Raw genomic sequence first — 21,131 nt, 5'->3', positions numbered from 1 at the left:
TTAAAAAAAAAAAAAAAAGAATAGAACCCAAGCTTTCGGCTCTCCCACCTCATCTCTCGCCACCATCCCCATCTCTCACCACCGTCCCCATCCCAGCTCCCAGCCCCTAAATCCATATCATTCAAGCTCTTGATGATCTCAGGACCTTTGCACCTGCTGCTTTCTCTGCCTGGAACTCCCAACCCTGGCTCTCCATGCAGCAGGCCCCTCCTCTCCACTGAGATCTCAACCCAAACGTCATCTCAGAGAGACTCTGTGACCACCCTGGCTGATATTGGGACTGCTCCCTCCCCGCCAATTACCCTGCCAATTATTCTCCAAACATACTGTTTTTCATGTTACTTACTACTATCTGAAAGTATCCTTTTTTAGACCCATTAATACAGTGCCCAGCTTTATCTCAACACCCAGACGACACCTGGCACATGATGAAGCTCAAAAAATACCGATGGTGTGAACACCTGGAAATTCGCCATTACCAAGGGCTATTTACAGACATCAGCAAGTTCAGTAAGAAACCACAAACCCTTCGAATTGGAAAGGACCCTAGGGCTGACACTTGCACTTAAGAGAACAGAAATGAAGATCTACATTGTTCCAACACTGAGGTATACACATTCCAGTGGAGCCAGGAATGGGGAATGCAGGGCAGAAACTGAACCTGGTCAATAAATGGACAGGTCAGATGAAGAACAGCTAGGAAAAAAAGACATCAGTGCATGAGAAGGAACAGTGGGAGAGCAATCAAACCAGCGGAGCCGAAATCAGGGGGTTTTCCGTTTTCTGAAAACCTTAAGCTCTGTTTCTTGGCTTTTACACACAGCTGGATTTGCTGCTCCCCACCCGCAGCCGAGCCACATCTGGAAGGGTGAGCTCCTCTGCCCACGCTACGAGACCCCAGGCAGCCTTGCAGAGCGTGCACTGGGCAGAGCAGGAGCGGGCAGTGGTCTCCCCGGTCCGGGAAGATCCCACGTGCCACGGAGTGGCTGGGCCCGTGAGCCATGGCCGCTGACCCTGCACGTCCGGAGCCTGTGCTCCGCAACGGGAGAGGCCACAGCAGTGAGAGGCCCGCGTACTGCAAAAAAAAAAAAAAAAAAAAAAAAGACAAAGGAAAACAAGTATATTTCAAGTAGGAATAGAGGTGGAACAAAAAATTTCAGGGGCTAACTCCGTTCAGATTAAATAGACCCCAGGTCTGTTTGTGGAGAAGCAGTTGCTCTCGTTTGGATGCACCGATTTTGAGTGAATATTCCCATCTCCTGGGTGGAGAGAAGCAAAAATGAACTGCTGTACAGAGTCTAGCAACTTCGTGTCCAATCAATCAGGTACTGGAAAAATCCAATTCCAATGCCTTCGACTCAATCTGATAAACCTTTGGACACAGCCCTTGGCCGTGACCTGTATGTACTTATTGGCAATCTGAACCCAAAGATGACACCTGGTGCTGAGAGTAGCTGGAGGTGATGGAAAAATAACACAACTATTAAGAGCCAGCTCTATCATCCCAGGCTTATGCAAGGGTGGGTTACAAGCACCCCCTCCCCTCCTGACCACGGCAGGCTGCTAATCACCACTACAGCTCTGAAAAACACATTAACTTTGGTGTGAATTGTAAGGGTGGTCTATTATCACAACGTCACTGGCAAAGGGTCTTGTACAGCCCAGCACTTAACAGAAAGAAAATGGCCTCCCCATTAACTCTTTCCCCTGGTGGGGGGGCTGCAGGGAGATGAGTGCCACCCCACTCCCACCTCTCCAGTGTACACTGCATGTGCTGCTGGTGTTGCCATCACTACGCCCAATTCTATTTCAAGTCAGATTTGTAGGCTTATGGCATCAGCAGCAGACTATAAACAAACTCTTACAAATTCCCTTTCCTGGGCTTCCCCGGTGGAGCAGTGGTTAAGAATCCGCCTGCCGATGCAGGGGACATGGGTTCGTGCCCCGGTCCAGGAAGATCCCACATGCCGTGAAGCAGCTAAGCCCGTGCGCCACAACTATTGAGCCTGTGCTCTAGAGCCCACAAGCCACAACTACTGAGCCCGTGTGCCACAACTACTGAAGCCCGCACGCCTAGAGCCCGTGCACCGCGACAAAGAGTAGCTCCTGCTCTCAGCAACTAGAGAAAACCTACGGACAGCAACAAAGACCCAATGCGGCCAAAAATTAAATAAATTAATTTTTTAAAAAAAATTCCCTTTCATGCCCATATCCCATTCCCCACTACCAACAGAGATGACATTCTCTCCATTATGTACCTTTTTTTTTGGTATGTGTTCCTGCTCAGTGTGTACTGCTTTATGAATTTTTTTTTTTTTTTTTTTTGCGTTGCGCGGGCCTCTCACTGTTGTGGCCTCTCCCGTTGCGGAGCACAGGCTCCGGACGTGCAGGCTCAGCGGCCATGGCTCATGGGCCCAGCCGCTCCGCGGCATGTGGGATCCTCCCGGACCGGGGCACGAACCCGTGTCCCCTGCATCGGCAGGTGGACTCTCAACCACTGCGCCACCAGGGAAGCCGTGCTTTATGAATTTTTAATGGCCTGAAATGCAATTGTCAAAAGGGCCCTTCTGCTTCCTACCTTTCAGTCAGCACTACGTCTTAAAGAGCCATCTATGTTTCTGGACAGACATTTAATCCATTGCTTCCACTGATGCATAATTTTCTAGAATGTGCACCTGCTGTCATAGTTCACCTAGACACCAAGACCACTTCCCTCTCTCCACCACCGAAAATTATGCTACAAAGATCATCTTCAAACCTGTCCGGAGTGGACCCATGCAGATAGTTCTGAGTACACTTGGCCTCCTGCAGCCCCTCACTTCCGCCAGCCTACTGGGCGGTTGTTTGGGCTGGTTTAGCTCTGAAAACTAAAGGAGCCCAAGCAAGCGTTTCTTCATGTGCTCGTTACCCGTTCCGGAGGCTCCCTCACCTGTAAACTCCCATTCACACCCTTTACTCACGTTCTTTTCTATTGAGATTTCTGCCTTCTTCTGGCTGATTTGCCAGAGTTCCTTGAATATTCTAAATGTTAATTCCCTGAAGCTTTTAGACAGTGTAAATCTCTCTCTTCTTTCTGCCAGCTGCCTACTACCTTTGTCCAGAAATCTCATTAATGAACAGAAGCCCTTAACTTTGATGCAATCAAACCCAGAAAACGAGGACAGCAACCATTTCTCAATCACACAATCCTATACGTGAGCACTGACAATACACCACCCGTGGAGTGAGGTGCTGTGGACACAAAGAGGAATAATGGCTTTTGACTCTTGAGCTTTCATCCTCCTGGCAACATAGACTTTCCATCAACTGTAACATGACCATGGCCATGGAGGGTCATGCAAGGTGCAGTGAGGGGTTAAAGTCTTCAGGGGGTCAAGGTCAAGGGTGAGTGAGCATTGACAGATAAGCCTGGCAGGCAGCCCTGAATGGAAAACATTCCACGTCAATGGAACAGCATTTGCAAAAGTCCAATTTGGGGAATCACAAGGAATCCAGTACGGCTGGGGCACAGAACAAAGGGATAAATATAGCCACAGGGCCTGGACAAATAGGCATGGGACACTGCAGAAGGAGCTCAGATTTTTTTCCAGTGCCAGACAAAGGAGAACACATCTCCCTGCTCTCCGCACAGCCACTGGAGAGTTGCTTTCGCCACTGCCTGCACTCAAGCTAGAGGGCCCGGTTCAGAGACCGTAAGAAATCTGGGCTCACCTTAGGTACGCAGCAAAGTACTGAAGTCTAAGAGAAACTCACAGAATATTCTAGAAAGAAAAGGTTCATGAGCATCCGAGTTAAACTACCAAGGTGGTAAGAGACACACACCCATTGGACAGGTCTGGACTGTCCTGAATGAAGACTTTCCTTCCTGGTCTCAGCTGGAAGCTGCTCTGGCTGCTGTTCTCGCCTTGGTGAAAGTTCTCAGCGACAGAATTCCCCAACAGCTAAGTGTGCTTGGGCCGGAAATGTACCTAATAAAGTCATTAGTGATACAGAGGAATCTTACCCAAGACCCCACCAGGATCTCTGCCAGCCAGCTGTTTCCTCCTGAATCTAAACCATTTTCACACTCAGTAATGGTAATGTTTTAAGAAAGAAAAGAAAGGAAAAAAAGCCATTTGCAGAGAGTATTTTGCTCCAAGCTATGTGACTGGCCTTATTTTTTCCAGCCAGAGAAGAAATCCATATGCACAGACACATGGCAGCCAAGGATGAAGGCACAGAGCAGGGTTGTGCAAGATGCAGTGAGGGGTTGAAGGCTTGGGTTGGGGAGGGTGGGGTCGAGGTCAAGGTGTCAAGGCTGAGTGAGCCTTGATGGATAAGTGTGGGATCTGGGCATCAGTCTACCCAGCAGAAGACGTCCTCTGAATTCTCACTTTCTCTCCCTCAAGCTGCCTCAACCTCCCCAGGGCAGAAAAATAAATCTTGTCGTAGGACACCAATCTTATCCTTTAAGGGCATTAGGTAAATAGCTTTAGGAAATTTCAAGAAAATGGGGCTGATTGTCGCTGACAGCTCTTCTCCAACACACACACACACACACACACACACACACACACACACACACACACGCGTGCACACATGTCCCAATCATGCCTAATGTCTGCGAAGTGAATGAGTTTATCAACTTCTTTCCCCTTCACTGGGGTCCCACCCGCTAGGTATGTTAAGGGCTGCAAGGATGCAAAGAGGGGGGAAGCCAGACCCCCGACATCGGTGCCCCCCACGTCCCCCAACTGTCCAAAGGCATTTTCAAACACAATCCCTGCAACCACTTTCACTCTGAGATGACTTCCAAGTCTATTGCTAGGGCCAGGGAGGTAACCAAGTGCCCAAAGCTGCCTACACACTTTAGAGGCCTCCTGCTTAGGACAAGAGGCTCCCACCTGCCAATTGCCATGCCTGCATCAGGCATCCAGCTGTACTTGAGAAACGAGGCTGAAACTGACCTGAAACTTGCCCTGGTGAGTGGACTCCACATTCTCACACAGAACGCAGGCTTCTCTGCTCCTCAGTCAACAGCATCATGTCGATGCCTCCCTGCAGACTTGAGGGCACTCGGGGCCCTGACCTCAGGGTCAGAGAAGCAAAAAGCCCACTCACTCATGAATGAGAGCCCCCTCCCCCAGTCTCTTTCAGTCGTGAGTGGAGACCTGGGGGGTAGGGGCACAGGAGAGAGTCATGCTTCCAAAGGATTTGATCTCAAAAGCAACAGACTAAATTCTCCCTTGGAGAACAAAATGACCTTTCCCACTCTCAAGGGAACCAGTGCGTGCGAGCCAGGAGCGACACCTGGATCCCATAACTCTCGGAGATTTGCCCCCAGCCTGAACTGTTTACAATTACACGCACCAAACCAGCATCAGATGGGCGGGAGATGGACACTTGCCCACGGGGAAGCCAGGAGGTCAATGGGAAAAAGTTATTTTAGTCAACGTTGAGCCTTCATGTTTGGAACGTTTCTCCAAACTGCGGCGATGTTCTCATGCTGCCCCCGTGCAGATGCTCGTTTCCAGGGAGCTTGGGATGTGGCAAGTGGGAGGAGCCCCACCCAGGGCTGAGACTACTTCTTGCACCCCCCGGAGGTGAGCAGGTCACAGGGCTGTTTAAAGACCAATGGAGAGAGGGCAAGAACTCTCCTGCGCATCCATCCTAGTCTCTGTGACTAGTCACATTAACCCGCCCTAGGTCAGGTGGGATGGCTGGCAAGGTTTCATGGTTAGCAAGTGACTTGGACCACGAGGGATGGGGAAGGTGACCGTCTTTGCAGCGGGCAGTGTGGAGGGACACTTTCTAGGGCCTGATGAAGCGGCAGGGGCTGCACCAGACAGACTTCACTCAGGCCTCCTCTTCCAGGAAGGAATGACATGCTCCTTTTTGGGCTGGGAGCATGCCCCATGTCCCACCCTGCCTCTGAGGTCATCAGCTCTTCCTGGGGAAGCCTGGGGTTCTAGCCTTGGCTGCTAGAAATAAAAGCAGAGACCTGGAGGCAAGGGGAGGCTCTCTCTTTCTGGGTCTTTCTGACCTTAGGTTCCTGGGGGAAGATCCTTTTTCTAAAGATACAGGAGACCTGAACAGAATTGACAGAAAGAAAAAAAAAAAGTGAGAAAGTCAAGAGGAAGAGAATAAAGGAATGAAAGACGAGTGCAAGGGTGGGGGAGGGAGAAAGAGAGAGAGAGAGGACGTTGAATGTACAGGAGCAGGCGTGAGCCTGTGTGCACCCAGGAGGGGTCTTGCAGCACCTAACGTACACTCACACTTGCCAGGGCTGGTTTTGTCATCAACCTGACCTGCTCTGCCCCAGTCTAAGTTTCAGGGCACCTGGGACCTTGCTGACTTGAACCAGAGAAAGGCTTTCACGAGTCTCACCCCAGCTCAGGTGCCGGCAGTGGCTCTCTCAGGAGACCCTCAAGGGCTTCAGACACCTGGACCTGTCACCGCGCACTAGACAATGGCACCGGATCATGGTCAAACACACCATGATCCTCAGCCACAACTCTAGAAATACCATCCACAGAGACCCCATCTCCAAAACAGGCTAAAAAACAAGTATCCAACTCTGCCATGACTGTCATGGACCAGCCGCACTGCATCAGGCACTCGAGCAATAGGTGTGAGGTTGTTTGATACCTGCTGCCTCTGTCCAAGCTCTGCCACGTCACCACCCTTTATTTCCTTCCACTTGTGCAGGAAACTGCCAAGCAGAAGCCACAGGGGGCCTCTGTTAATGGAAGTACCTAGTGGTGGTGTCCCTCTTCATTTCTTCAAAGAAAGTGCTAGAAGGGGATGCCACAAAAGGCCTCATGATGCAAAGGGCAGTAGGGTGGTGGCCATCTCAGGCTCATAAGAAGTCTGGGATTGTCAATGAAGAGTATTTTCCCCCAAGGAGACCCAAGAGCATGAAGATGAAGATAAGATGCCCCCCAGCAAACCTGCCACCCAATAAGTCCCAGCCCTGATATCAGGGACACCCAGCACCCTCGGAGTTCCTTCCCAAAGGCCCGTATTTGAATTTTAGTAAATCAGCTCAATATGTTCTAGGACTGTGGGTATTAAATAAGTCAGTGAAATCTCCAAACAATAAGCTCATTCAACACGATCCTTCTTCTCTCCCCCTTCTGGGGACTTGAATATAGTTAACATGAATAAATCCTGTTGTCCAAAAACTGGGAGAGAAGAAGAAGGGGGGGGGTGGAGGATGGAAGGAAATGGCAGGATTCCCACTTGTTGGTCTAAGAGGAAGGCTGACAGTCCTCAGAACCCCCCAAAAATGCCAGTATGCCAGGGTAGCCTGGGGAGATGGTGGTACTAGTTTGCAGTCCGGGGAAGGAAGTAGCTGGAATTTCCCCACCCAGGCACTCCCAGCTTCTCCTCTGCAGCCCTCAAACTAGAATTCAAACTGGTACTCGTGTTTGTACCCAACCTAGAAGTGGGTCCTTGGGCTGCCCCAAACCTGGCCCTTCCAAGGTGGACCCGCCACAAGCCAGGCCTGACCCTGCATCGGGGAAGATTCACTGCAAATATGCACAAAAAATACTCCCTGACGCTACCCCACCCTCCACCACTGTCCCCCCACGGAGTTGAGAAAATCAGGACTAAGGACTGCAATTATTCCATTATTATTCTGCTATTATTCAGCCATTCTTCCTGAATACCCCAAGAGCAGGTAGAACAGACCCGCCTCCGTGGGTAACTAGTGTCCTGGACACATGTATGATGAAGAAGAGTTGCATGTGTGAAATTCTCCTGTGTAATTCACGACTGACAGTTATCTGGGCCCATACGGTCCTCAGGGATGAAAGCTCTGCAGCCTTCCAACCCACTGTACTTAATGAAGATGAGAAGACACGCAGTCGGCAACCCGGGTCATAGAGCCAAACACAGTTCACCTGAAGAACAAGCCAGTTCGACTTAGGGTTTGAGTTTCTGGGAAATGGGAACCACTAAGCTCTTCAGATTCCATTAGGACCACCAGAACGATACTTCCTCATTCTCGGGGGATTCTGCATCCTGTCTCCTGGACTGGTGAGCAAGGGCTGCTGCTGCTGGTGCATCACAAGGCTTTTCCCTGCCTGGAAACAACAGGGCTGATCCCTTACCTCACATGGGAATAGGTGCATTATTTTGCTAAATCATGCATTCTCCCCCACTCAAAATCAATCCTAGCTAGCACAGACACGCAGGATTGCCAAAATCAAAAGGTCAGCCAGGAAATAATTATGGTGCAGACTCAATTCCAATTCAATAACTTCACTGGTGAAAAAAACAAAAACAAAGAAAAAAACAAAACAAACCTTGCAGCGTAAAGCCTGCCAAAGTCAAGACATTAGATCCATGTGTGTGTAGCAGAAGAGGTCCCAGGGTGGGAACCCAGAGCTAATGCTTCAATATTCCATGACCCTCCTGGGTACATCTGCTGCCTGGGTCTTAGGAGACCTGCTTTTCCTTTTCTCTAAATAGAGGGAGAGCTTCCACCATCACCCTGTCTGTGCCTCACAGATAAATCTCCTGCGTGTAGCATACCGCCACACAGTCATTTTGTTTTGCACCAAAATTCTTCAGTCTCCTGTTGCACCACCAGACGGCTGCAGGCGTGACCACGCCAAGACCCCCGATGCTATTTACAGCCTGTGATGGCCAAGCACACGCTTGATGGATTCTTCATCTTATATCACAGTGTCACAAATGGCTAGTGTTTTGTTTTTTGTGGTACGCGGGCGTCTCACTGTCGCGGCCTCTCCCGTTGCGGAGCACAGGCTCCGGACGCGCAGGCTCAGCGGCCATGGCTCACGGGCCCAGCCGCTCCGGCGGCACGTGGGATCTTCCCGGACCGGGGCACGAACCCGTGTCCCCTGCATCGGCAGGTGGACTCTCAACCATCGCGCCACCAGGGAAGCCCTAGTGTTTGTTTTAAAGTCAGCTTTCTGGAGGTAAAATTTACACAAAGAAAGCAAAAACCAGAAACGCTTCTCTGTTGACTGCACAGCTCTAGAACTGTGTAACCACCACCACTATAAAGATGCAAAAAAATGAAGATTTATATCATTCTAGAAATTTCCCTCCTGCCCCTTTGTGGTGAACCCCTTGTCCCAGCCCTAGCAGCTACTGACCTGTTTCCCTTTCCGACAGTTTTGCCTTTTCCAGAAAGTCACATAAATGGAACCATGCGGCGTGTACAGGCTTTTCGAGTCTGGCTTCTCTCCCTTAGGATACTGGTGTATATCCTTCGTGGTTAGTCACAAACGGCTAGTTTTTAAGCTTTGGATGAAATAATTGGCTCTAGTTTGTCTTTGCTATGGAGCAACCGCATGTTCGATTTAGAGCCTTTTTATAAAGCTGAGGCCTGGGAACAAGGTGACCCACCATCTCGGGTCTGCTCGGCACTAAGAGATTTCCTGAGACTTGGCACTTTCAGTGGCAAAACCAGGAAAGTCCCAGGCAAACTGGGACGGTTGGTCACCCTCCTTGGAAAAGACACCTCCACAGGCAGGAATGCATATGGCCCCGCTCAGATCCCTTCTGGGAGCAGCAGGCTGCTCTCTCAGAGCTAACAGCTAGCCATCCTTCCTCCATTTAATCAGGAGCAGAAAGCCAATTTGCAATCTGCTGGGGCACAGCTCACCCCACTCGACAGGCCTGCTGCCGTCTTTGATACCCCTGGGAGGGGCTCAAGGAAGTGAGAGGAGAACTCAGGGGTCTGTTTAGGAAACAACAGAGCAGGGCTTCTGTTGCTGTCAGTGCCCCTCCCTGCTCCTCCCTGAAATTTAAGGCCCACGGAGAGACAGGACACGAAAATACAATACGCTGGGCTCATCTGGTTTTGCGCCATTGCGACACGACATCCAGGGTAACGCAGGCTCCGACTTTTTCTACACGTTCTCCCTACGCCCTCTCAATGGAGTTTTTCGTTAGTTTGTTTTGAGACCAGCTAGGGAGAAGGTGAGAGCCAAGTGACAGAAAATCAGTAAAGAGCTTGAAGTTCTAGTTCGAATTTAAGGGTCTCTCCTATATAAACTTACTGAGACAGCAAAGAAATTCCTTGCCCAGCTCCTTTCCAGCTGACCTCAAGGGGGTCACACAGATGCTCTGAGAAGCTAGGCTGCCTGGGAACAGGCTGAAAACCCAGCTCAGAGCTCCCAATAGCTTCGAAAAGCATGTGATGGGCACAGCTGGCGCCCAAATTCACTGTGAGGAACCACCCAACCCCCAAGAAGGCAGGAACTGGTGGGGCCAGGACCACATCCCAGAGGTTTCAGGGTATGTGCTCCCCTGAATTAATACAACATTGCCCCTTACAAGTACAGCACAGAAGCTCTTAACAATTATTCCATCAAGCAGCAGTTAGTAATCATTATCCTCACTCGTACAGGTGAGGAGACAAGGCCCAGAGAGATTAATTGACTTGCCCAAGGTCGCACAGCGAGTTAGTGGCAAAGGCCAGATTAGAACCCTGGGCCCCGGAGTGCCCAGGCTGGCGCCCAGCTCCACGAGATCCCTCAGCCATCGGTCCAGAGCATAGGCAGAGCCAAGTCTGTGCCCTCGGGAGCCCTGGAGGCCGGGTGAGCTTCTGCAGAGGGCACAGGCAGGCTCATACTCACAAGCAGAAACCTGCAGCATCCTTCTCTGTACCACCAGACAGCAACACCCCTGTGCTGGAACAGACAGAAACAAGGCTCAAGTCGGGAAAGCCAAGGGTGGCCACTGCTGGCTTGCATCTCCACTTCTGGAATCTGGCTTTGAGATCATGCCTCATTTCCCTTTGTGACCCAGGGCTGCTCCTGAGGGCGGGAACCTGAGAGAAGAGGCACTCCTGTTGCCTGCTATTCATTCCTTCATTCATTCCCCCATCATGTCTCAGGCACGGACTATGTGCCTGGCAGTGCACTAGGGGCTGAGGGGGAGGGATCCTTGGAGGAGAGAGATACCCCTGTCTTGAAGGGGCTTCAGGGGAGACAGACATAGAGGCATATAGTGATAAGACAATGTGACTTTCATTCAACAAACAGTGTTTGAGCACTTCTGATGTGCTACACCTAAAATAGTGAGGGAACACAGAGCAGCTCCGGGGAGGCTTCATGGAAGAGGAGGCATGTGGGCCAGGTCCTGAAGGCGGAGGAGAGTCTCACTGAGTGGCTAATCCCTTCCTGGCTAAAAGGACACCACTGATAAGGAATGAGCCTGAAAACTGCTCCTGGAACTTCTTTCTAAATAAGCCCTTGCTGTTATTAGAACAGGAATCTACCCTTTAGAAACTCACTTCTCAGGGATCTCTTATCTTGGTTGTAACTTGCTGAGTTGTTGCTTAATCTCTTTTGGCCTCAGTGGATCTGTCTCTCAAATGGAAGCTAATAATCCTGCATTTCAGAGAGTGGCTCCGGGCTTTGGAGACACGTTCACACAAAGGTCCTTGAGAAAAAAAAGTCCTCACATGTCCGATGGCATTCTCTTTCCCACCAAGGCTGCCGTTCTCCACTCTCAACAGGAAATTGGTTTTATTTATAAGAATCACAATCCTAAACTGGAGTTTGTTGGGCTGCCCACATTCCCTCCCTCATTTTCCTCCCCTCCTCAAGACATATCCTCCCTCCAGAGATTCCTCAGCAACCACAGAGCAAGTAGCACTGAAGAGTGCTCGGAAAACCTGATGGACCAACACTGGAGGTTGTTTGCTAGAAGGGGAAACTGAGGCCTGGGGGGCACAGCATCTCGTCTGACCAAGCAGATCCCTTGGGACTCCCGGTCCCCAAGCTGCTGCCTCTTCCTTGCAGCCTGACTGTTCTCCCTTCCATTTCAGCCTGGGCTCTGGGCAGACGTGCCATCCTCCCTTGGCTTGGGGAAAGTCCCCCTTCTCTGGATGACAGAAGTCTTTAGAGAAACATTTCCCATCATTAAAGGGATTTGGAAGAAAACTGGCACAGCTTCCTCCGCTTTGAAGCTCCTTGGCCCCTCCTGGCCCTTTAATGGTCCTTGGAACCAGCCCAGTTCCCAGAGCTCCCGCCCCTTCAGAAGAGGGGAAGAGCCCAGAGCAGAATTCCCCCACCCCTCCGGGACGTTCAGCACCAAAGGTGACCTCTCAGTATTTGTTTCAGACCATTTCATTGCCAAGGCATCAAGGGCTCCCACACAAAGAGCTTCAAAGTCAGGAGGGCTTGGGGTCAAGTACAACCATGACCCTGAGCTTAGGATTCTGAAGCATCACATCGGAGATTGTTTTTCAGTAGCTTCCCCACAGCCTTTTAAAGCCCGTAAGAGCTTCAGGTGAATTACATTAGATTTCTGTAGGTATCACGAGATTTGGTTAAAACGCATCATGTGAGTATGGAGGGGGTATCCGTTTCACTCCACACTTGCTCTTAGTTTTCCAGGTGAGGAAAGTGTTATATAATTATCTTCTTTCAATGGTTCTCATTGTTGGCTACACATTAGAATCATCTCAAAATCACAACGCTTAAGCCGAACCCTTAGACCAATTAAATCAGAACGTCTTGGGTGGGGTCTATGCATCGATATTTTTTAAAGCTCCCTGGATGTTTCCCACATGTGCCTAAAGTTAAGACCCTCTGCTTTAAGTAGAACTTCAGCTGGGAAAACCTGAGCTCCTAGACATGGGAAAAACAACATATTCAGATGATTCTTCTGAAGGTGAAATGAATATTATCAATCTGTGTATCTCTTTTAATTAGTCTTCCTTTTTCGGACCTTCCCTGACCACAGATCTCATGATTCCCACATAAGCTTTCAAGTATTTTTACTGGCTTGACTCTTCACAGCTCATCTCTACCTTCCAGTACCCTTGAACCAAGTGCCCTCTCCCAAGAAACAGGTGATACATTCAGAAACCAAAGAACACAGGAAAAGAATGATACACTTTCAACCAATTACTGTGATCCAAATTAAAGTGACTATTTCAACCTTGCATGTTTGTATCCAAGTGTAAGGCAATTTCAGGAAGCTTTGGCATGGACTTCCAAGTGCAATACCACAGATAGTAGGACTACACGGTGTGAGTTCAGCCAGTGGGCTTATGCACAGTGATACAAGGATGCCCTTATGAGATTCATAAATATGTAAACACCCAAGGATGGGAACCGTCTCAACGTACCCTGCAGGGCTTAGCACAGCTTAGACAACACCAAAGAGATCCACGTACAAGATACAGCAATTCTACAATCACTTTCTAGGACAACTCTTATAAAAAGCTCCACCTCTCTGGGGAAGACACCCTCACCTACTGCCTCCACCACCACCTTGTTTTTGCTTAAGAGAATCATGGCTGTCTCCAGAATGGCTTAGAAGGGATGAGGAGAAAGCCTGGAAATGTTTCTGCGTTGCACACAGGGTGATATTCCAACCACTCTTTACCTCCAGACATCTCTTTACCTCTTACAGAACAATGGAAAATCAGCCCAGAGCCTAAAAATGATAGGCTGGTTTTGGAGATGCACAATATGTGACATAAAGGCTGGGGAAGGTGGAAAACAATTTCTCCTACATGGACTGATTTGTGAGATTTACAAATGAGAGAAAACATTTTGAGAATCTGGAGATGGTGATGAGGCATTCAACCTATTTGGGAGGAGAGCGGAAAAACTGGGAATTTAGAAACGAAGAAGGAGACATTTAAATCACAAATTTTAAAAGTGCCACAAACAATTCTTTACAATTTTTACCTATGTTCTGAGAGCCCAAGTATATCTTGCTCTTCCTTTTAATTTTGTTGTTAAAACCACCATACCTAGTCATTCCATAATTATTCAATCTTACCAAAAAACCCCACAAAACAACAACAACCCTCACTGTCTGACAAGCAAGAGGAGGGAACAGATACTAGTTAGAGTTGCACTGGTTAAGGGAAGATTGGATCCAACATGCTTAGTTTTGCAGAGATCAACTTTTCAAGTCAATGACTGTTCAAAGCACAACTCAGCTTCTCCAGTGAATGGGGAATTCTCCATCCCTGGTGAGGCGGGGGCTCCCCCAAATTCCTCGCTTAAAGGTCTAGTAAACATATTAGTAGCGTTCACCAGTGAAACCTGGAGATTTTTCTCTATAGTCAAACACTAAAAGATGAGCTGGATTAGCCTCTGCAATCCAGATAATTCTCAGATGTATTCGCTTATCACTCGCTGTGCTTGATTTACTGCAAAATGAGGAGGCAGATACATGTGTTACCAAAAACATAAAACACTCTGAACTGGAAACTAAATTTCCTTCAGTTGGCAAAAACCTCTTAGAGATCTTTGAGGGTGGGAGGATGTTAAACCCCCAAGAGGAAAAGATAAGAAGACTTTCTCAGGTTAAGGGCCAAGTCAAAAGCTATTAATACAAAAACCTTCTGATAACAACTGGGCATTTGGAAAGACAAGACGACACAAAATGTTATCATTTGCCCTAACTCAGAAAGAGTAATATACCGATTTGAGAAAGTAGCTTACAACCAGGACCTTAAATCAGCTGCTAACACAATTCAGGAAGGGCAGACTCTGAGCTGGAAGTTGGCCCTCAGGGAGGCGACTCAAGTCTCGAATTCCCTGTGAGGGTCCCTCCCAAAGGGCGGAGGGGCCCCAGCGGGGTAGGGAGCAGCAAACTGCCATTTTAGAAGGAGAGGGCCTGTGGCTTCCTCAAGTGTTCTGAGACAACCGAAGGACGCATTCAGGCACAAAACTGATGTGATCTCGGCAGAATCTGAGACAAAAAACCACCCGGTTAGAAATGTGAGAGAGGCTCCAGGGAGGGTTCACAGAAAACAAAAAAAGAAAGGTTGCCAACTAATTTAACTCGGTCTCCCCAGCTGGCTTCTGCGCTCCTGGCAAAGACCCTTCCTTTACATGTGAAGCCCTGCCCAAGATTTAGTTCTTTCACCCTCACCTGTAACCAGGTGACCCAAATAAGGGGAAAAAAAAAGAGAGAGAGAGAGAAATCAAAAGAGACAACTAGTTTAGAGGACCAAAGCTGAGCCCTAAAAGTTTGTCAGTTCAGAAATGAGAAACCACTGGAGTGAGATTCCTTGGGAATCTGAGCGGTCTCCTTTATTACTCTCTCCCAAGGGGAAATAAATATAGAAACAGTATTTCCTTTTGCAGGTTTGGCAGAGACGAGTCCAGGACGAGAAAGTGCAAGAAGCTTTCCCAAAGGAAAGGAGTTGGCGGGGGGGTCCCGGGGGGTCCCCACAGCGTCATGCTTAAGGGGCAGCTCTTTAACCTCCTTTTCCAAACGACGTGCAACCCGAGGCTTCTAGACTCCAGCCCCGGCGGCGCTCTAAGCACGGGAGCGAGTCGGTTTCAGCCAGCACACCAGGGTTTGGCCGAGACCCCCGGCCCAGGCCAATCCCCAAGCTTGCCCAGCTGCTTACGAGCTAAGCCCTTGGGCTGAGACGCGCTCCACCTGCCGGGCACCCCGCTCTGCCCCCAATCCCTGCACCTCGCTCTTGCTTGGGGGTAAAGCAGCGGAGAAGGGCTCGGAGAGAGACAGTTCACCGGAGCAGCTGAACGACTGGGATGGCCAGACCAAGCCCGGAAGAAAGCTGCGCGCCCACCCCCAACTTACGCCCAAGCGCATCCCCTCGCAGGCTTTCTCCGGGTTTGCAAGAAGCCCTCCCCTCCGACTGGCGCCCGCTCGAGAAGCCCCCACTACCTGCCCCTTTGCCACCCCAGCAGCCCCGCACTGTTCCGACCTCACTCGGGAACTCCTCGGCCTCGCTCCATCTTTCCGGGGCGACCGGGGCTTAGAGGGTGGGTCTCCAAGCGCACCCCGGGTCCTCCAACAGGTGAGAAGCCTCGCCACGCCGACCCCGGCCCTCCGCGCCTGGGAGGATCAAAGCGCCCGGGCCGCAGCCGCCACCTAGAAGTCCGCTCTACCAGCCCGCGGCACCGCTGTGGCCCGGGTCTTCGGCCCAGATCCGGGCTGGGCGGGGGCAGCCGGCCTGGCTCACCTGAGCCCCGGCGGGCCGCGAGGCGCACCTGGTGACGCCTCTCGCTATCCCCGGCCTTGCTTTCCGGCGCGGCGCGGGGCGAGTAGGTGTTGGGGGCGCGCCGGCCCGGGACCCGCGTCCTCACCTTTGAACCGCTCCATCTGGGCCGCGGCGTGCGCTCCTCGCGGCTCGGCTCCGGCGCTGCGCTCTGTGCGCTCGGCTCCGCGCCCAGGGCTGCCGCGCTGGCCCCTCCCCGTGAGGTCACGCTCGCGGCGGGACCTCCTGGCGCGCCTGCCGCGCCCGGGGCCCTCGGACCCGGTCCCCTCCCGGCGCGCCGGCCCCGCCGAGGAACTCCGCGGCCGGCCCGGGCGGACCTTCAGCGCTCCAGTCCGTGCGCGCCCCGGGCTCCACTCCCGCGGCCGCGGCCGCTTGGCAGCTGCTTCACGTCCCGGCCCCGGGATGGCGGGAGGGAGACCGAGACGTGCCCAAACCCTGGGGGAGGCCCCGGGGAGGGGCGGGCTCGGGCGGGCCTATGAGAGCCGTTCTTCCAGCCGCCGGGCTGCGAACCCACTGCCGGGAGCGGGAGACTGAGGTCTCAGTCGGAAGGCAGATAGGTGCCTGGAGCGCCCCCCGCTTGACCCCCGGGCCCGAGCTCTTTCGCCTTTGGCATTTCTCGATGGGGGACGCGGGGAGAGCGCTGGGGGCAACCGAGCCCGCCCCCAGTTCTTCGGGAATCGCTCCCACTCTCTCGCAGTCTCTCTGGGCAGCCAATGGCACACACATCTACTTGCTGTCTTTTACCCCAGCCCAGGTTCCCTGGGCGCCTTGTGCCAGGCTCTTCTGAGAAGAAGTAGGGTTTCTAGAGCCGCCTATTTGAATCCTGGAGCGCCGGGTTTCTGGGTTGGCGCAGCGCCAACCGCCCTGGAGGGGTACCATCTCTTCCATAGGGAGCTCAATCGTGGCTCTAGCTGCACCCTGCACCACTGCTGCCACCAAGGTCCACACTTCTGTCCTTTACATTTTTTGTTGTTGTTGTTTTTTTTGGGGGGGGGTTGCCATCGATCCCTCCACTCTCTCACGCCCTCTCAACACGCCCATGTCCTCCCCACCTGCCCCCAAAGAAGATCCATGTTTTCCTTTAAACTTCCATTCTCACTTTAAAATCTCAATCACAGTTTTTTGCTGAACGCCTGGTTTTTCAACACGTCTCCCCCAACTTCCTTGAAGGAACACTTAAGGATGATTTGTTGTTGCTGTTTTCTAAAAGACATCCTAATTCTTCCTTGGAACAGCAGAGTTAGCTCTGATGTTTGGAGACCTTCTGTCCCAGCAGTCTTAGAAATGTTTTTCTCAGTTCCATTAGCAGCTAACATCCATGGAGCCATCCTCTCAAACCACTACATGCACAGCCTTTAATTTTCCCAAGGACCCTGTGAATTATTTCTGTCATGTAGTTGAAGAAACTGAGGCTTACAGCGGTTAAACAACTTGCCCAAAGTCATGCAGCTAAAAGAGGACACAGCAGGCATTAAGCTCATGGGGTCTGCTTCCAGATGTTTATTCACAAAACTTTCCTGGAGCTCATAGGAAGTGCCAGGCTGTCTGTCACTGTCTTGGGGAGCACGCAGACGAGTGAACAATGATGGCCCAGCCAGGTAGGGGCTCTGATTAGACCCAAGCACAAGGGATTCAGGAAGCCCAGTGGAGGCCCCTGATCCAGGCTGGAAAAGCCTCCTAAGCCTTCTAGAAGAGGGGATGGCTAAGCTGAGTCTTAAAAGATGAGTTAGGGGGTTCCCTGGTGGCGCAGTGGTTGAGAGTCCGCCTGCCGATGCAGGGGACGTGGGTTCGTGTCCCGGTCCGGGAAGATCCCACATGCCGCGGAGCAGCTGGGCCCGTGGGTCATGGCCGCTGAGCCTGCGCGTCCGGAGCCTGTGCTCCGCAACGGGAGAGGCCACAGCAGTGAGAGGCCCGCGTACCGCAAAAAAAAAAAAAAAAAAAAAAAAAAAAAAACCAAAAAACTAAAAGATGAGTTAGACAGAAAGGAGAGTAGGGACAATGGCAAAGAGGCCACACCAAGGCTCTGTGCCTGAGCACAGGGCGTGAGGGAGATGGAAGGGCCGAGGCAGACGCTGCGGTTTCCAGTAACTTAGATGACCGGGTGGTGAGTTTCCCCGGTTAGTCAGTCCTCAGATATTTATTACCTGAGCCCCTGTCAGGTGCCAGGCGCTAGCAGGCACTGCAGAGCGTGTGAGTCAGGTGGCCGAGGGACTGCTGCTAGGAGTGTGGGGTGGGAGACGACAAGCAGAAAACGAGCCGAGCATCCCCGAGTCAGACGCAGAGAAGTGTTAGCAGGTTGGGGTGTTGGGGGCAGAATGTGAAGGGCCCCCAGCATCTCCAGGGGGCTGAGTCCTGGATCTGAGCCTTCAAACTCACCCCCGTACATTATTTCAATTCTCGCAGCCACTCTTCCAGGTGGGCCCCAGCTCACGGGGGTTCAAAACATAGGAAAAGTGAAGGTTGCAGCAAGAATGCAAGCATCTCAGGGGACCAGGGGACAGGAAATCGTGCTCAGGGGGCCTTGGGAAGCTGGGACGGGGAACGGGATCGGGACAGAGGGTGCTCTTGCTTTTTTGTGTTCTCCCTCGTCCCTCCCTTTCCCCATCTTGCGAATGGCCAGGCCTGGTGCCCACCTTCCCAGGTACAGTGTCCATCACTGGGTCCCGGGTTTCCTTTCAAGTTCTCAAGAAGAATCTGATCGTGCAGCTCGTCGTTTTGAAACCAGCCTCAAGGGCCTTCCCTGGTGGCGCAGTGGTTAAGAATCCGCCTGCCAATGCAGGGTACACGGGTTCGAGCCCTGGTCTGAGAAGATCCCACTTGCCACGGAGCAACTAAGCCCGTGCGCCACAACCACTGAGCCTGAGCTCTAGAGCCCACGAGCTACAGAGACTGAGCCCACATGCCACAACTACTGAAGCCTGCGTGCCCAGAGCCCGTGCTCTGCAACAAGAGAAGCCACGACAATGAGAGGTCTGCACACCACAACGCAGAGTAACCCCCGCTCGCCACAACGGGAGAAAGCCTGCACACAGCAACGAAGACCCGATGCAGCCAAAAATTTTAAAAAATAATAAATATATTTATTTAAAAAAAAAAAAGAAACCAACCTCAAGTCTGGTGTCTGGTCACTCTTGGGCAGATTTCAGCTCCAGCTGTCAGCTGGGGCCCGTGGGGAGAGGTTACATGGTCCAGCCCCACTCAGCAGGGCTTTTGTTCCAGCTGACTCTCCCAGAGGGATGAGAGCAGGGTTGGCTCTCACTGAGGTCACTAAGTATAAAAGGTAGGGTTAAACTACCTCCATCCTATGAATGAGAGGAGTTAGGGCCTCACCAAAGTCACCAAGTTAGGTAATCGCTCTTTCAGAACTCAGACTGGAAACTCAGGTTTCCTGATTCCAAACTCTGTGCTGTGTCACACCCCTGAGTTCCGGCTTTCCCTGGGCTGTAACTGGACAGGGCTTTACCCCAGCCGGTCCTCTGGTAGCTGTCTCTGTAAGCACTTCCTGTAACCGCCACCCCTCTCTGCAGGCTGGGGAAGGGGAGGCTCGATATCCCTATCATGCTTACTCCCTCTCCCCTTTCCCCCCCTGGCTCCAGCCCGTTAATTACCTCTTCCTAAATCCTCTCTCGTTTATCACGGAAACTTGGCAAATCCCAGAGCCTCTAGACAAACAGAAATCAATCGGAAATGTATGCAGAGTGAATTTAAAATGGGACTTCACTGCCCTTTGCAAGAATGAAACCGAAACACTACTTCAAACCATCAGTAGGAATCAGGCCTCTGGAAAGCTCAGTACTGTGTCCCCCTCTCTCCAAGTCCTGGGTGTGGTTTAACCCTGTGTCTTTAGTCACTTTGCAACTTCCACAAAGGAGCCACTCACATTCAAATTACAATTGAGTTTCTGGCCTCCGGGATCAGACAAGCTGGTTTCCAGCACCTTCTCAACCTTCTGAGGGCTATGCCTGACCCCACCCCACACCAAAGGATCCCAGATGGGCTGTTCTGATGCAGGCAGTCCTAAAACCAAACTGAGTACCCCCAGCCTGGGGGTAGGTGGGTGTGGGGTGGAGGTGCACAGGGCCCTCTGGGTGTGCAGGTGAAAGCGTCCGCGACACAGATGACTGAAGGGCTGCTTCTCTCTTAATTCCTAAACCAATTCTTGGCACCAGACAGCTTTCTTCAACCACAAAGGAGCTGAGGCAATTGCCAGCTGAGGCAATGCAGAGGGGAGGAGCCCGGTTTCACAAAATTTATCCTGTTTGATTCTCACATCCATCCAGGCAGCAGATACTATTTCCCCTTATTTCACACATGGAGAACCTAAGTAACTTGACCAAGGTCACCGCTGGGCAGGACCCAAGCCAGTCCCATTTGCACACCATCTCTGACCCAACAACCTAGGAGTAGAAATGCTGGATCATATGGTACTTCTGTGTTTAACTTTTTGAGGGACCACCAAAATACCTTCCCCAGTGGCTCCACCGTTTTACATCCGCACCAGCAATGCACAAGTGCTCCAATTTCTCCACCTCCTCACCAACACTTATTTTCCATTTTTTAAAATCACTCCCCCCCAAAAAAAACAAACAAACAAACAAAAAAAATAAAAATAAAAAAAAAATAAAATCACTCCCATCCTAGTGGGTTTCCTTATTATTTTAAGTCTCTGAAGTCAACATGGCATGAAGTTAACATTTCTTTAATCTGAGTCGTTGCTACAAGAGTGTATTTTATATTATACGGTGAGGACCACTGGCTGGAGTCCAACCCTTGCGTAGTTTTACATTTGAGGAAACCAAGGCCTGGAATCTTGAACTAGGAAGTGTTCATTCAATATTCAGGTGGTTGAGCCTCTCAGCCAGCATGTTTGAAATACTCCAGCATTTAAAAACAAAAAAAAAAACAAACAAAAAAACCTATAAATATTTGGCCTAGAGAAAGCAAGCAAATCTAGGCTGAGAGGGAGTAGATAGAGGCGAGGAGAGTGGGGCAGTCAGAGGAGGGGGATTCTGGGTGCCCCTCTGGCTGGATTCTGTGCCAGAGCCCACAGTGGGTAGCTTGATAGGGAAAAGCAGGAAGTGCCAGCGCCACTCCGTGGTCTCCTGGTGCCCTCACCTCCATAGTAGGGCTGGCACAGCAGAAGGATACAGGCCTACAAACTGGGGAG

The 21,131-nt window shown here is 51.1% G+C and overlaps 1 protein-coding gene across 10 annotated transcripts in view; it reads right to left on the bottom strand.

Annotated features, from left to right (window-relative positions):
• AFAP1L2 (actin filament associated protein 1 like 2) overlaps positions 1–16,146 on the bottom strand; it is a 100,072-nt gene extending 83,926 nt beyond the window's left edge. For 2 of the 10 annotated variants that reach the window (XM_067024583.1, XM_067024584.1), the window contains exons 1-2: positions 16,053–16,108; positions 10,596–10,649 (exon numbers count right to left, since the gene is read on the bottom strand). In XM_067024583.1, the coding sequence (XP_066880684.1) occupies positions 10,596–10,649; positions 16,053–16,068 (70 nt within the window). In that variant the 5' untranslated portion in view covers positions 16,069–16,108. Of the gene's footprint in view, positions 1–10,595; positions 10,650–16,052 lie in introns of all 10 variants that reach the window. The other 8 variants (XM_067024582.1, XM_067024585.1, XM_059054363.2 and 5 more) reach the window with 6 other exon arrangements.
• Between the last annotated feature and the right edge of the window lie 4,985 nt (positions 16,147–21,131).

Source organism: Kogia breviceps, chromosome 2 (genome assembly GCF_026419965.1).
Source record: "Kogia breviceps isolate mKogBre1 chromosome 2, mKogBre1 haplotype 1, whole genome shotgun sequence".
Classification (NCBI taxonomy): domain Eukaryota; kingdom Metazoa; phylum Chordata; class Mammalia; order Artiodactyla; family Physeteridae; genus Kogia; species Kogia breviceps.
This window is presented reverse-complemented; position numbering and strand designations above follow the sequence as displayed.